We start from the raw sequence: 12,352 nt of genomic DNA, 5'->3' as shown, positions 1-12,352 counted from the left end.
ATATATATATATATATATATATATATATATATATATATATATATATACATATATACATATACGATAAAATAAACTACTACTTACTACTTGTAGTAATATTCCTATTTTGCGGTTTTCCACTTATCACAGGTCTTCAGGGTACGGATCCTTGTGATAAACGAGGGACTACTGTACTTTAACAAATATCAAAACTAGAAAGGATAGTTTCCTCCGATGATCAAGGTGGCCGGTTTACTTTCTTACACACACGCACACACACACACACACTGATAGTGACACTTTTTTAATGTCTAGATGCAGCCACTCACCAAAATGCAAGTCGGTACCTCACTTATTTCTAAGGTTATTCTCACAACGTGCACGGACGAATGGGCAGTTCGTATTTCTCACTCGCCCTCTTTGCTCCACGGCGACGTTCTACTGAACGCGCTAAGACGTTAAAGTTGACGTTCATGAGTTGACCTGACGTCGACTGATCTTCAGCAGCATGCACAGAAACAATAAATTCTCTGTTAAGGAGCGTGTTTTAAAGCAACTCGTTGTTGTAGACCGAGTCCAGGAAACTGGAGCTGCAGGTTCGACTCCGTCATTTAAAAGGATTTATTTAAATGTGAACGAAACAAAGTTGTGTAGAAACAAAAAAAACAACTGCAACAGCAAATTAAGAGAAAATACGGAGTTCTCTAAAGTAAATAAAAATATTTCTGCCTAAAAATATGAGGGAATAAAATGTTAATTATTTCCCATCATAAACCTGAAATCATTCTATTTGAATATTTGTGTGTTTTCTAAGGGCAGTTAGCTGCGGCGGCCATCTTGAATTGGGTTAATTAGTTGTAAAAGCAGATCCAATGATTACTTCATGAGGAGTTAATATCTACAGGTTCATGACACATTTTGCTAACAGACACGTGTGTCGTCCTCTGCTGGTGTGTAGGTTTGTGTGTTGAGCAGCTCGATCCAGCAGAGATCTTCAGAACCGGGGATCGTTCTGCTGGCGTTCTGCTGGCGTTCTGCCAGCTGCGATGTTATCAGCAGAGACCGACGCTGGAGTCGTGAATGAGTCTGGAGCTTTTAACGCTCGAAACAAAAACAGAATTACGTCTCACGGAAGTTTCCCTTCTTGAGCTGCACGTTGGCGGCGGGTGTTTCCCAAGTTTTAAGGTTTCATGTTGCAGACTTGAGGATTTTTCTGAGAGGATCTGCAGCTTTCACGCGATTTCATGGGCAAAGATGAAGAGGTGTGCAGACGATTTGCAAAAAGATCCGGTTTGTTTTTCTTAGTTGTGAATATCTGGGTCAGAACAAGCACATTATGAAAAATTAAGCTCAAGTTGCAGCAAAACTGCAGAAGCAGCTCCTAAATGAGTTAAAGGTCCAGATTTCATTTAATTTCTTCTATAAAGAAAACGGTTGAACCATTTATTCAACATCGGTTCATTTGGTCCACCTGAGTCCACTGAAGGAATGCATATCACCCACTGCCCTTCAGATTTAAATAATCTGGTCAGATTTAAATAATCTGGTCAGATTTAAATAATCATCTGGTCAGATTTAAATAATCATCTGGTCAGATTTAAATAATCATCTGGTCAGATTTAAATCATCTGGTCAGATTTAAATCATCTGGTCAGATTTAAATAATCATCTGGTCAGGATTAAATCATCTGGTCAGATTTAAATAATCATCTGGTCAGATTTAAATAATCATCTGGTCAGGATTAAATTATCTGGTCAGATTTAAATAATCATCTGGTCAGGATTAAATCATCTGGTCAGATTTAAATCATCTGGTGGTGAGCTGCAGCTTCTTTGGTCAAATCAAGAACAAATTTTAGGATCATCTCATGTTGCAACACCTCCCATGACCTGTTAATGTTTGTAAAATTCACTGAGCTGCAGCCATTCTGCACAAGCTAAACTCGATTAGCTGTGGCGGCCATCTTGAATCCAGCAGTGCTCAGTGTTGTGCTCTCAGCGTGCGTTGGGGAGGATGTTCAGCTACTACCACATCAAACCTACGGTCTGTTAAATTGGCTAAATTACAGTCTTTTTTAATTTCCTTGGATCAGTTAGTTGTGGTGGCCATCTTGTATTAGGTTGAGTCCAAAAGTTGATGTATGTCTACTTATTATTTCCTGAAGGTTTTACTAAAATCTGTCCAGAGATTCGTGGGATATTTTGCTAACAGACATACGGGGCTGACTGTAACAGAGTTTTAAGCATGAATAGTTAGCACTCAGATTTAACTGGGGCTCAGTCTCAGCTACTTCCACATAAAATTTTAGCTCAAAATTTGTAAAAATAAAACATTTGGTGCTCACCTGGGTTCTGTTGAAGGCCACTCGAGCGAACACAGCCTGGGAGATGCCGGCCCGCTTCAGCTCGTCCCTCACCCACTGGTAGATCTCCGAGGAGACTTCTGTGTTGGAGCCCACCTGAGGCTCCAGGGGCTTGGTGTGGGAGCTGCGGTTGACCGGCGGGTGGTTGAGGTACTGCTGCGACAGGGACTGCTGCGCCAGCAGCCGGTTCACAGCGTACTGCTGGTTGAGGATCTGGGCCATCACCAGCTGCTGGTTGACCAGCTGGGGGCTGATGGGGGTGGACACCAGGCCCGGGTGGTGCAGGCCTGGGAGCTGTGGCTGCCGGCCGCCGGTCTGGCCACCATGAGGAGGGGCGTGAGAAAGAGGAGGCACCGGGGAGGAAGGAGTCTGCTCCGCGGTGCTGCCCGGGATCGGCTGCTGCTGGGAGAAACCGAGGTGGTTGTGGTTGGAGCTGGGGGGGGAGAGGTCCGACAGGCCGTCCATGTCTGTTGGAGGAGGACAAAAAGATTAACGTTGACTTATCCTCAGAGAACGTCTCGAGGATGACTCAGCTACTACCACACCAAACTTTAGCTCAACATCTAGCTGTGACCATTGGTAGATAGATGATCACTCGGGGCGGCCATCTTGAATTGGGTCACATCCAAAAGCTAAACAGTTGTAGATGTTAAGCCAATTTCATGAAAGTTTCAATAAAATCCAGCAGTTCATGAGATATTTTGCTAACAGGCAGACAAAATGCCTACTTTTGCTTTTGAATTTTTTCCTGCCGTTCAACATTCTCGTTCGTTTTACGAGGACAAGCAATCGGACGCCCCCGAGCCGAAGTGTGGAGACCGAATCACCGAAATATCAACTGAAGAGGAATAAAAAGATGGAACCGACCAGAGTCCTGCTTCAGAACTGGGTTCTGATCGTCTGTGGCCTCATTAGAAACAAAACCTCACACAGACGGAGGAGGATGCGTGTTGAGATTTATGTTTTTCTTTTTGCATCGTTATTTCTAAAATAAGAAGCGTGCGCTGGCCAGAGTGACAGTTTTAGAGGTTTCAGACAGAACCAGAACACGCCCGAGAACACAGACGCTGAAAACACTTTATTAGCACTTTTACCTCAAATGAAAGGAAGCAAAATATAAAGACGTGACTTTTTTTAAGGGAGATTTTTGTGGTATCTCTTGCTTTGGGAATCCTTAATTCCATAATGGCTGCTGGGGAATATTTTAAGACAGGTTTAAATTATGAGCTTAGAGGATAAAAACAATGATTTAAGATTCAAAGAGCTACCCACAGTGAAATGAATAAGCAGCTGAACGTTTTAAGGAAATCACTTATGCTGAGGATTTTTGCATACGCTGTGCCGAATGAGTGAGGGGGCAGCGGTTCTGGTACCGCTAACACCTCACAAGTGGGCAGCGGCCTCCACGCTCCACGGAAAAGGTGTTACCGTACGGGAAATGTGCCTTTATTTTTAAGATGATTTTTTTCGCCCTCTAGATGAAAGATGGACGTTTTCCACAAATAACCACAATAATCAGGAGATGCACCAAAAAAAATTTAAGAAAACACGGAGAGGGTTAAAAACAAAAAAACAAAAAATGAGGAAAAAAGCTGGTAATAATCACATCTCTTCTCATAATCCCTGGCTCTGATGGTATGACGAGCCTATTCACATATGTTAGTGTGTGTGTGTGTGTGTGTGTGTGTGTGTGTGTGTGTGTGTGTGCTGGGGGGCATGCTCACGACACAAACACAGAAGCACATGGAGGCATTTCCATGCAAATTGAAAAGAGAAGGGGTGACAGAAGAGCATGGCAGGCCCTGGGAGAGAGAGCACAGAGGCAGGAGTCCTGGAGTGGAATCCTGCCACAAACAGCCCCGGATTAGACGCACAATGGGAATGGGATGTGGGCTGGGGGGGGGGGGGGGGGGGGGAGGGGGAATGTTGATCCGCCTCTCGCTCGCCTGTTCAGTCCCTGCGCCAGCAGGAGAAGCCACGGCTCACCCGCCAGCGGCCGGTAACACCTCCTCAGATTATCTCAGAGTACCTGCCGTCAGGTTCTGACCCGCCCGACGTCAGGAGCAGAACCAGGTTCAGAGGTTTGAAGAGACAGGGAGGCAAGTTGCATCGGAGAGGGTCTCTGCTTGAGCTTTTGTTGCTCGAGTTGGAAACAAGTTCAAGACATTTAAATTTTCTCTCAAAGTAGCTAAATGCTAAAAGTAGCAAAAGGCTAGCAAGAAGCTAAAAGACCCAAACAGAGCAAGTTTGCTGAAGCAGATTTTTGAAGTAGAATTATATTTTTGAAGGAACTCAAGAGATCTTAATGCATTTCTATGAGAACATGTTTGTATATAAAGTTAAAATGTTTAAAAAGTGTAAAAGTTACAAAAAGAAGCAAACATTGAAGGACTGATCTCATGGAAGAGCTGAACGTTTGTGGGCTGAGGCGGGCAATGAAAATTATAAATTAGGGGGAGTGGTGGCGCAGAGGTTAGAAGATGGGCTTGTGATCGGAAAGTCTCAGGTTCAACTCCCGGTACCGTCAACATCAAAACGTGGGTGGAAAAGGTGAAACACCCACACCTGCCTCGACCCTCATTCGCCCCACCCTGAGACCCTGAGCAAGGCCCTTAGCCCCACCATCTGCTCCCTAAACAGGTCTCTCTTGAAAATGAGTTCTCACAAGACGGGATGAGATTTTTAACATTTCTAAGAAAGAAGCTTTTGACGCCTCAAAGTTGCATCAACTCACTTTCAACTCAGGAGGATTAACGAGAAGGTCAAACTTTATTTTCTGAAGCTGACAAATCCCTGTGAACCTGGCATTAAGTTTGTCTTGGGTTAAATAAATGTGTGGCAGAGACTCTTCCTCTCAGCACGTAGCTGCAGAGGCTGCAGGGGAAGTTGCTTAAATGACGTGACTGCATGGTCCTAAAACCTGCCATGTTTGCGACCTGCTGTTACACAAATGATGAAGAAATTAAGTTGAGGGGCACTAATTAAACAATTTCACCAAACAAAGTTTATTTTTTGTTGTTCACGGTGGTTTTTAACCCGAGAAACCTCGGGACGTTTCAGTCTTGTGAGATCTTGTTAAGCACCTATTTCAGACTGTGCAGGAACCTTGTATAGGTTGTGGCAAATCTGAAGAAAATCTATCTTAATATTGACATTATTTTGTCCGTGTGCGTGTGCACGTGCGTGTTTGTTTCAGGTTACCTTGTAGGGAGCAACTTTACAAAAAAATCATGCATTGTGGAAACAAACTGCTCTTTATGGGGACCAAAGCCAGATCCCTATAAAGAGCAGTCTGGTTGGGGGCGAGGTTAGGTTTAGGACTAAGGTGTGAATTGCAGATGGGTTAGTGTTAGGCATGGACTAGTAATGGTTAGGTTTAAGGTAAGGGTCAGGGTTAGGCTACAGAAAATGAATGGAAGTCAATGCAAAGTCCCCCAAAAAGTATGTTTGCAAGAACGTGTGTATGTGTGTGTGTGTGTGCGCCCTTGGTGTAACATACCTAGTGCATTGGCACGCGGGCTCTCGCGGAGGACGCACGTCCCCAGGTAGCCCTCCAGCTGGGAGGTTTGGCGCATGCCTGCACGGTGAAGATGGCGGGAGCACAACATGCACACACACCGCGCGCACGCACGCACGCACACACACACACACACACACACAATCCAGAGTTGTGAGAAAAGAAACAGGGTTAAAGCGGTCTGCAGACCGTCCCTCCCACTTCCAGCTCGGCAGGAATAAAACATGAGCATCAGGGGAAAGGCCGAACTGTCAGCTGCAGCGTTTCCTCGTTCGAGGAGCAGAAAACAAGCGTGACAGAAAACGTGTAGGAGTACGTAAGAGAACGCACGAGAACAGCAGGTCAGGAGTAAATAATGTAGTCCGTGAGCGCTGTCACTTGAAAAGTGGGGGGGGGGGGGATCAGATAAAATGTGATCACAACGCACCATTTGCATGAAGGACGTGAAAACATTGATATTTTGTCTCTTCTGTCATCGTCGGGAGAAAAGAAAAAGATTTGGTTCAAACTAATATCTCGACATTAAAAGTCTAAGAGCTGCTTTTTAAGTCAAAACACAGAAAAACAGCTCGTGGATCAGTGGAACCACATTTCCTGCTCGGTCAAAGGGTATTCGCTGCGATGATATACGCGGCAGCGCATCGGTAGAAGGTAGATAAGGAGAATCTCATTTAAAGCAGGCAGTGGACGGTTAATCCTCCTGCCGGTTCGTTCACAGGAAACGTTCAGGGGCCTCCGTTTGGCTCCAACATTAGCGTCAGTTGGGCTAATAATGGGGTAATTTAAAGATAAAACTGGGTTCAACTACACGGAGTCATCGGGATTTATTAAATAACAAGATAAAAAATGTATTTCTGCTGGAAGACAAAGAGCCGTGCGGGTAGGGGACATATTGTGACGATTGCAGCTGCGAGTGTGTAAATGTGTGTGTGTGTGTGCAAAGAGACAAAAAGTGTGAGCGCCATACTTTTGCGCCCCTCCGTTTTGCTTACCCATCATATCTTTTGTCTTCTTGAAATGTTTATACCAGCGCCCAAATTCCTGACACTTTGCCGCCGACACATTTGCATAGTAAGTGCTGTTCACAATGGAGGAAATCATACTCTGAAAGAGAGAGATTGATTGAGAGAGATGGGGAGGGAGGGGGGGGCTTTAGATTGTGCAAAATACAGATGTAATATTAAAGCTTGTGAAACATGCAGCGACACTAAAGCTTGTCAAAACAAATGAAATATAAAGAAAAAAAGGTCAAAGCCAGGAATTAAAAGTGAAGAAAAACATGCAGATTTTAAGGTTTTCTTCTTCTAAAGGAACAAAAAATTACATTTGTTGGTTTTTATCAAATGCCACTGAGTTTGTTCGTGTTTCAAAGCGCCTTTTAAAATTAATAAGAGCGATATTTACCTTTAAAGGAACTTTTAGAGTATCAGCAGCTGTGGAGGCAGGTATTAAAGACAGATAGGGCTCTTTTATTTCTCAGCTCTTTATTTATGCAATCTGTTGGAGACAACTTCAAGCAGATTGGGTCCACAGAGAGCATGTCGTTCTGCGACGCGCCTAAATCCCCCCCATACGGTCGGATCTTTGCCCCCCACATTTACTTTCCTCACCTGAGAAAAACAAAGAGCTGTTTTTTTTTTTTTTTAATTCCCACCCAGTTTCATTAAAATGAATGTTTTAACACCTTGCCAGCCTCCGGGTGAACGCTGAGGTTGGTGCAGGAAGAATTGTTTTTGATTGTTATAAATATTCAAAAGAACCAAACCATCTGTTTTCAAATTATAGGTATGCCATCTTTATCATTTTTCTTTAATATATGCATTTGGAGGTTGTGTGTGTGTGTGTGTGTGTGTGTGTGCGCTTCTGGCAGAACGAGCACAAATGAATCGTTTCAGGGTGATTCAGGGTTTTCGAGCTCCAGCTTTTCTCTACAAAACCGGGGGTGTTTGTTAAAGAAAAATAAAATCCTTACGTTTTAATGAATATCTGTATTTGTAAAAAAAAAAAAACACAATTTGACACAATCAACTGTCAATGATTGTGCAGAAAAATCACACAACTTTACCAGAAGTTGAGTAAAAACTCCACAGGACGTCAAACAGCCGGTTCAGTCTTTGACGTTTAACTTTCAGAGTTTCTTTATTTGTCATACAAGTGGTGCATGTGCTGGAACAAAATTGTGTGCACAGGGTCCCAGTTACATCCAACAAAAATATAAATTGTAAAGAAACACAGTAATAAGAGCTAAGATATGAACTAAGAAAAATGTTTAACTGTGAACGATGTTTCTGCTGTTTGGAGCTGCGGAGCTCTAAAAATGGCTGAATCCCATTGACCTCCATTACTTTCTGTCTGGTTTTGCACATTTTGACCACAAGTCGTAACACATTATAAACAAACGGCACATTTTATTTAAGTGCTGTGCAAAGAGATGCAGGATAAAACTTTGAACAGGATAGTAATGTACTCATGAAATACTCTACTTTATATATGCTTCCATTAGGTAATATTATTAACAGCATGGGATACATTTTCATTGTTATGCTGATGACACACGGTTATATTTGTCCATGAAACCCAATGAATCCAATCAGCTACTTAGACTACAAGCATGTCTTAAAGACATAAAAACCTGGATGACCCTTAATTTTCTCCTGTTGAACAGACAAGACTGAGGTTTTGGTTTTTGGACCTGAGCACCTTAGGAATGAATGTTTCAGTCTTTCTCCCTCCTTAGATGCATTAATCTGTCCTCCAGCTCTAATGTTAAAAATCTTGGTGTTATTTTTGATCAGGACACGTTTTTTATCCCCCACATTAAAAACGTTACTAGAACCTCCTTCTTCCACCTGCGTAATATCACTAACATTAGAAACATCTAAAAATATATCTGATATCTGGGTGTCCAAATACTTCTTGAAAAAGTCTTCAGTAAAATGCTGCTACCAGAGTCTTAATAAGTTTTAAGCAGTCCACTGGTTCCTCAGATAAATAGTGTGATTAACTTACTTTTTATTAGCGATGCACGATATTATCGGCATGTATTGATATCGGCCGATATTAGCGATAAAGTTAAATATCGGACATCGGCCACTTCATCAAAAATAACTCACCGATATCAAAAGATGCTGTTTATGTATGACAACCCAGTGACAAGGATGTCTGCAGCGCCAACAACGTTATGACGTCACGTTGAGTTTAGATTAGTGATCATTTACAAATTTTCACTGTTCGAGTGTTGTCATTGTGTTAGAGAGTAAACGTCATGAAAACATTTGACATTAAACATAATCCAAGTTGAAGTGTTGCATCATTTTCAGCCTTTTTGGCATCTGCATTTGGTAGCAGGTCAAACTGACAGACCATGCAGAATAATGTAGTGTTTTAATTCCACAGCAGAGAAAGTCTCTGTAAGTAGGTCAAGGGGGGAGAATTATCGGTATTGGTATCGGTTATCGGACAAATACGTTTTAACATATTGGCATATCGGATATTGGCCAAAAATCCAATATCGTGCATCCCTCCTTTTCATATGTGTCAATGTTTCTGTTCAGCGCTCTGAGAACTTCTGATGTGACTTGGTGCTTTATAAATAAACTAAATTTAATTGAATTACTGTGTCGTTTCGCTCCTTAAAAAGAAACCACAAATACCTGTTCTGCTTAAATTAAATTATTTTATTTTCCTGCTGAAGAAACTAAAAAGCAGCAGCTGTGATGTGCTGCCTCATCCCGTCATGATAAAATAAAATCAGGGGGATGAAGAGGTCCTCAGTTAAAATGATAACAAAGAAGTCTTTAAGAGAAATATTGAAATGCTTCATTCAATAAAAGTCCCTGATGGGAGTTCAGGTTTGGGTTAGGAAGTCAGAATTAGCTCTTTAATGGGTCATACATTTATTCATGAAGCAGCTTTGTTTTTTTTAGATTCAAACAATATTAACTTTAGCACAAATTTAACCTATTTAGGTTGTAAAAGATTGATTTTCTCCATTGCCCATAACATCTAAAACCACGATTACTGTTTTTCTGTTAGATTTATTGTCATAGAGTGAAAAAAAAAGGTGCATATTTGGGATGATAATTGGTGGATTTGGCAGCACGCCTAGCGTTCCACTTTAACCTGGTTTTGGTAGCCAGCTCTGAGCCCAAAGATCTGCCTGAAAGCATAAATTTAAAGTGAGAAGAGTTTTCTCTTTCAGTCGGGGGGATAATGAACTCCTCTCCTCCAGCCTGCCATGTTTTATTTACTGTATATCTGGGCTAACGCGGCTCCAGGCAACAACCGAGAGGCCTGCACATCCCTCTCGCTCCCTCTTCCTCCACCATCTTTGACACAGATGTTCTAATAAACGCTCCTCATTAATCAGCCCTCTCCCTCAATACATCACTCTACCTCTCACAGGGGGCCCTGCCTGCATGTGTGGGGAGAAACAACACACACACACACACCTCTCCCCGCTGCTCCGCCACACACATACATACGCACTAAGTGAAATCGAGCAGATAACCAGAGCCTCTGCTTCCTCGGAGGTGCCAGCAGGGGGGCTCGGCTTGGCTTTGTCAACAGGTAGTAAAGGTGGAATCTCACTGGGCGGCGAGTCGTTGGCGAACGGCGTTCATGAGGGAGTCTTAAGAACGTCTCGCATATTTCACAGAGGTTCTTCGCCCGAAATAGTCCCAAAGTCGTCCCCAACCTGTCTGAAGAGCAGCACAGCTGTGGTTGAACACCTGCTCAGGAGTTCTCCTCCGACAGGAAGCAAGTCCACGTCTGAAAACCACGTTGACGACGAATTAAAAAAAAAACAAAAAAACACACATTCTCAAGCGTGCTCCAGCCGATTCAGTCGTTAACGTGACACGAGGTGCGTGAACAACAATGTGCAAGGCCAACAGTGCACGGTAACAAGCTGTGCTCGTGAACACGGGCGGTGGTTTTCAAAGACGCAGTTCAGCGAAACGCAGCTGAAAATTCACGTTTCAGGGATTCTTTCCCAACAAGACGTCGTCGATCCATCGCAGCTCGATGAAATGCTACGTCACAGCGCCGTGCACGTGAGAACTTTGCCTCCTAAATACAGCAGCACCGTCTCTAGAAAGAGTAAATGTAGGTGGTGCTGTAACGCTGCCACAAAAACACAACAGAAAAACGGAACTAGTCACAGAATGGAAGCTACAAACTGTAAACACGAGGACGGCAGATTGATCTTTTTACAGTTACAGCTGCGTTAAGTTGCATTTGAGCCTAAAAAATCTGACCCGACAAATTAACAGCAATTACAGGTCCTAACCTGAATTCCCCCCCCCCCCCCCCCGACATTTTTTATTAATCTTTGACTGCTTATAGTTATTAACAGTCGGCGGACACGTGCAACTAAATAAAAGAGGCAGAAGATCGGAGCTGAGGGGGTGTTTGTCCTTTCATGGCCGTCATTAAATCCCTGCTTCTGCATTATTCAGACACGGACCATGCTCTGACATGTCGGATATTTTGGGATCTCACCTGTTTGGGTCGTCTGCCGCACTTGTCTGCTGAGTGCAGCGACTGAACCTTTCCGGCCTTAGATTATTGGTGTAATAATAATAATAATAATAATAATTTGGGTTTTTGTTTTGTTCCATTTAAGGTGAATGTGCTCTTATCCTCGTCTGTTTATTGAATTAATTCAGTAGATGACGGGTTAGCTGTTGTTGAGGAACGAGCCTCAGCAAAGCATGCACGTGAACCATCATTACTGTCGTCACGTCTCGCGTTTCTGGTTGTGTCAGGCTAGAGGAGGGTCGATGACATCATAGTTTTCAAAATGTGGTGTTTATGCTGGTCACAAGAAAACGCAGCGGGGGGAGTTTTAACATGTTTTCACTCTGAAACCCTGTCTCTGTGTGTGTGTGTGTGTGTGTGTGTGTGTGTGTGTGTGTGGACCCTTTAAGTGATAGCCATCTGCAGCACGGAGAGCTTATCGACAAACCAGGAAGTGGCACTGGGCTACTATCGGTCCCCAACATCTACTCCACTCCCCGACGCAGGAGACAGGAAGACAGAGGAGTGCGTGTTCGGTGTGTGTGTGTGTTCGGTGTGTGTGTGTGTGTGTGTGTGTGTGTGTGTGTGTGTGTGTAACAGGGCAGCAGGCAGGTACTGTAGGCACCCAGCCACCAGCACTACACTGTGATACACACTCAACACAAACGCACAACTTCGCCTGATGTCTTGAATCAGCTGGGAGAAGTGGATCCTATTTACAACACGGAGCTTCGTCTCTCGCCAACATCTAACTGAGCTCAATTATGGCACATATCCACCTCAACTGGGATGACCCCCCCCCCCCAAACAAACACACACACTTAGACATACATGCACTGGCAGCCAGGTTGTGCCTGTGGCAGTGGAGGTGGTGAAGGCCTGCGAAGATGGCATTTTGATGACTATTTGCTGCTACACAACGCAGCAGCTGGTGCATCAGGGGCTGCCCAGTGAGGGGGGGGGGGGGGGGGGG

General features: G+C 43.6%; 1 protein-coding gene across 1 annotated transcript in view; it reads right to left on the bottom strand.

The window, feature by feature from the left end:
* Positions 1-12,352, bottom strand: part of LOC119409233 (DNA-binding protein SATB1) — a 72,011-nt gene that overhangs the window by 40,978 nt on the left and 18,681 nt on the right. The window contains exons 6-7 of the mRNA XM_037676078.1: positions 6,852-6,963; positions 2,325-2,809 (exon numbers count right to left, since the gene is read on the bottom strand). Of these exons, the coding sequence (XP_037532006.1) occupies positions 2,325-2,809; positions 6,852-6,963 (597 nt within the window). The remainder of the gene's footprint in view (positions 1-2,324; positions 2,810-6,851; positions 6,964-12,352) is intronic.

This window comes from Nematolebias whitei, chromosome 5 (assembly GCF_014905685.2).
Source record: "Nematolebias whitei isolate Nwh7 chromosome 5, NemWhi1, whole genome shotgun sequence".
NCBI lineage: Eukaryota > Metazoa > Chordata > Actinopteri > Cyprinodontiformes > Rivulidae > Nematolebias > Nematolebias whitei.
This window is presented reverse-complemented; position numbering and strand designations above follow the sequence as displayed.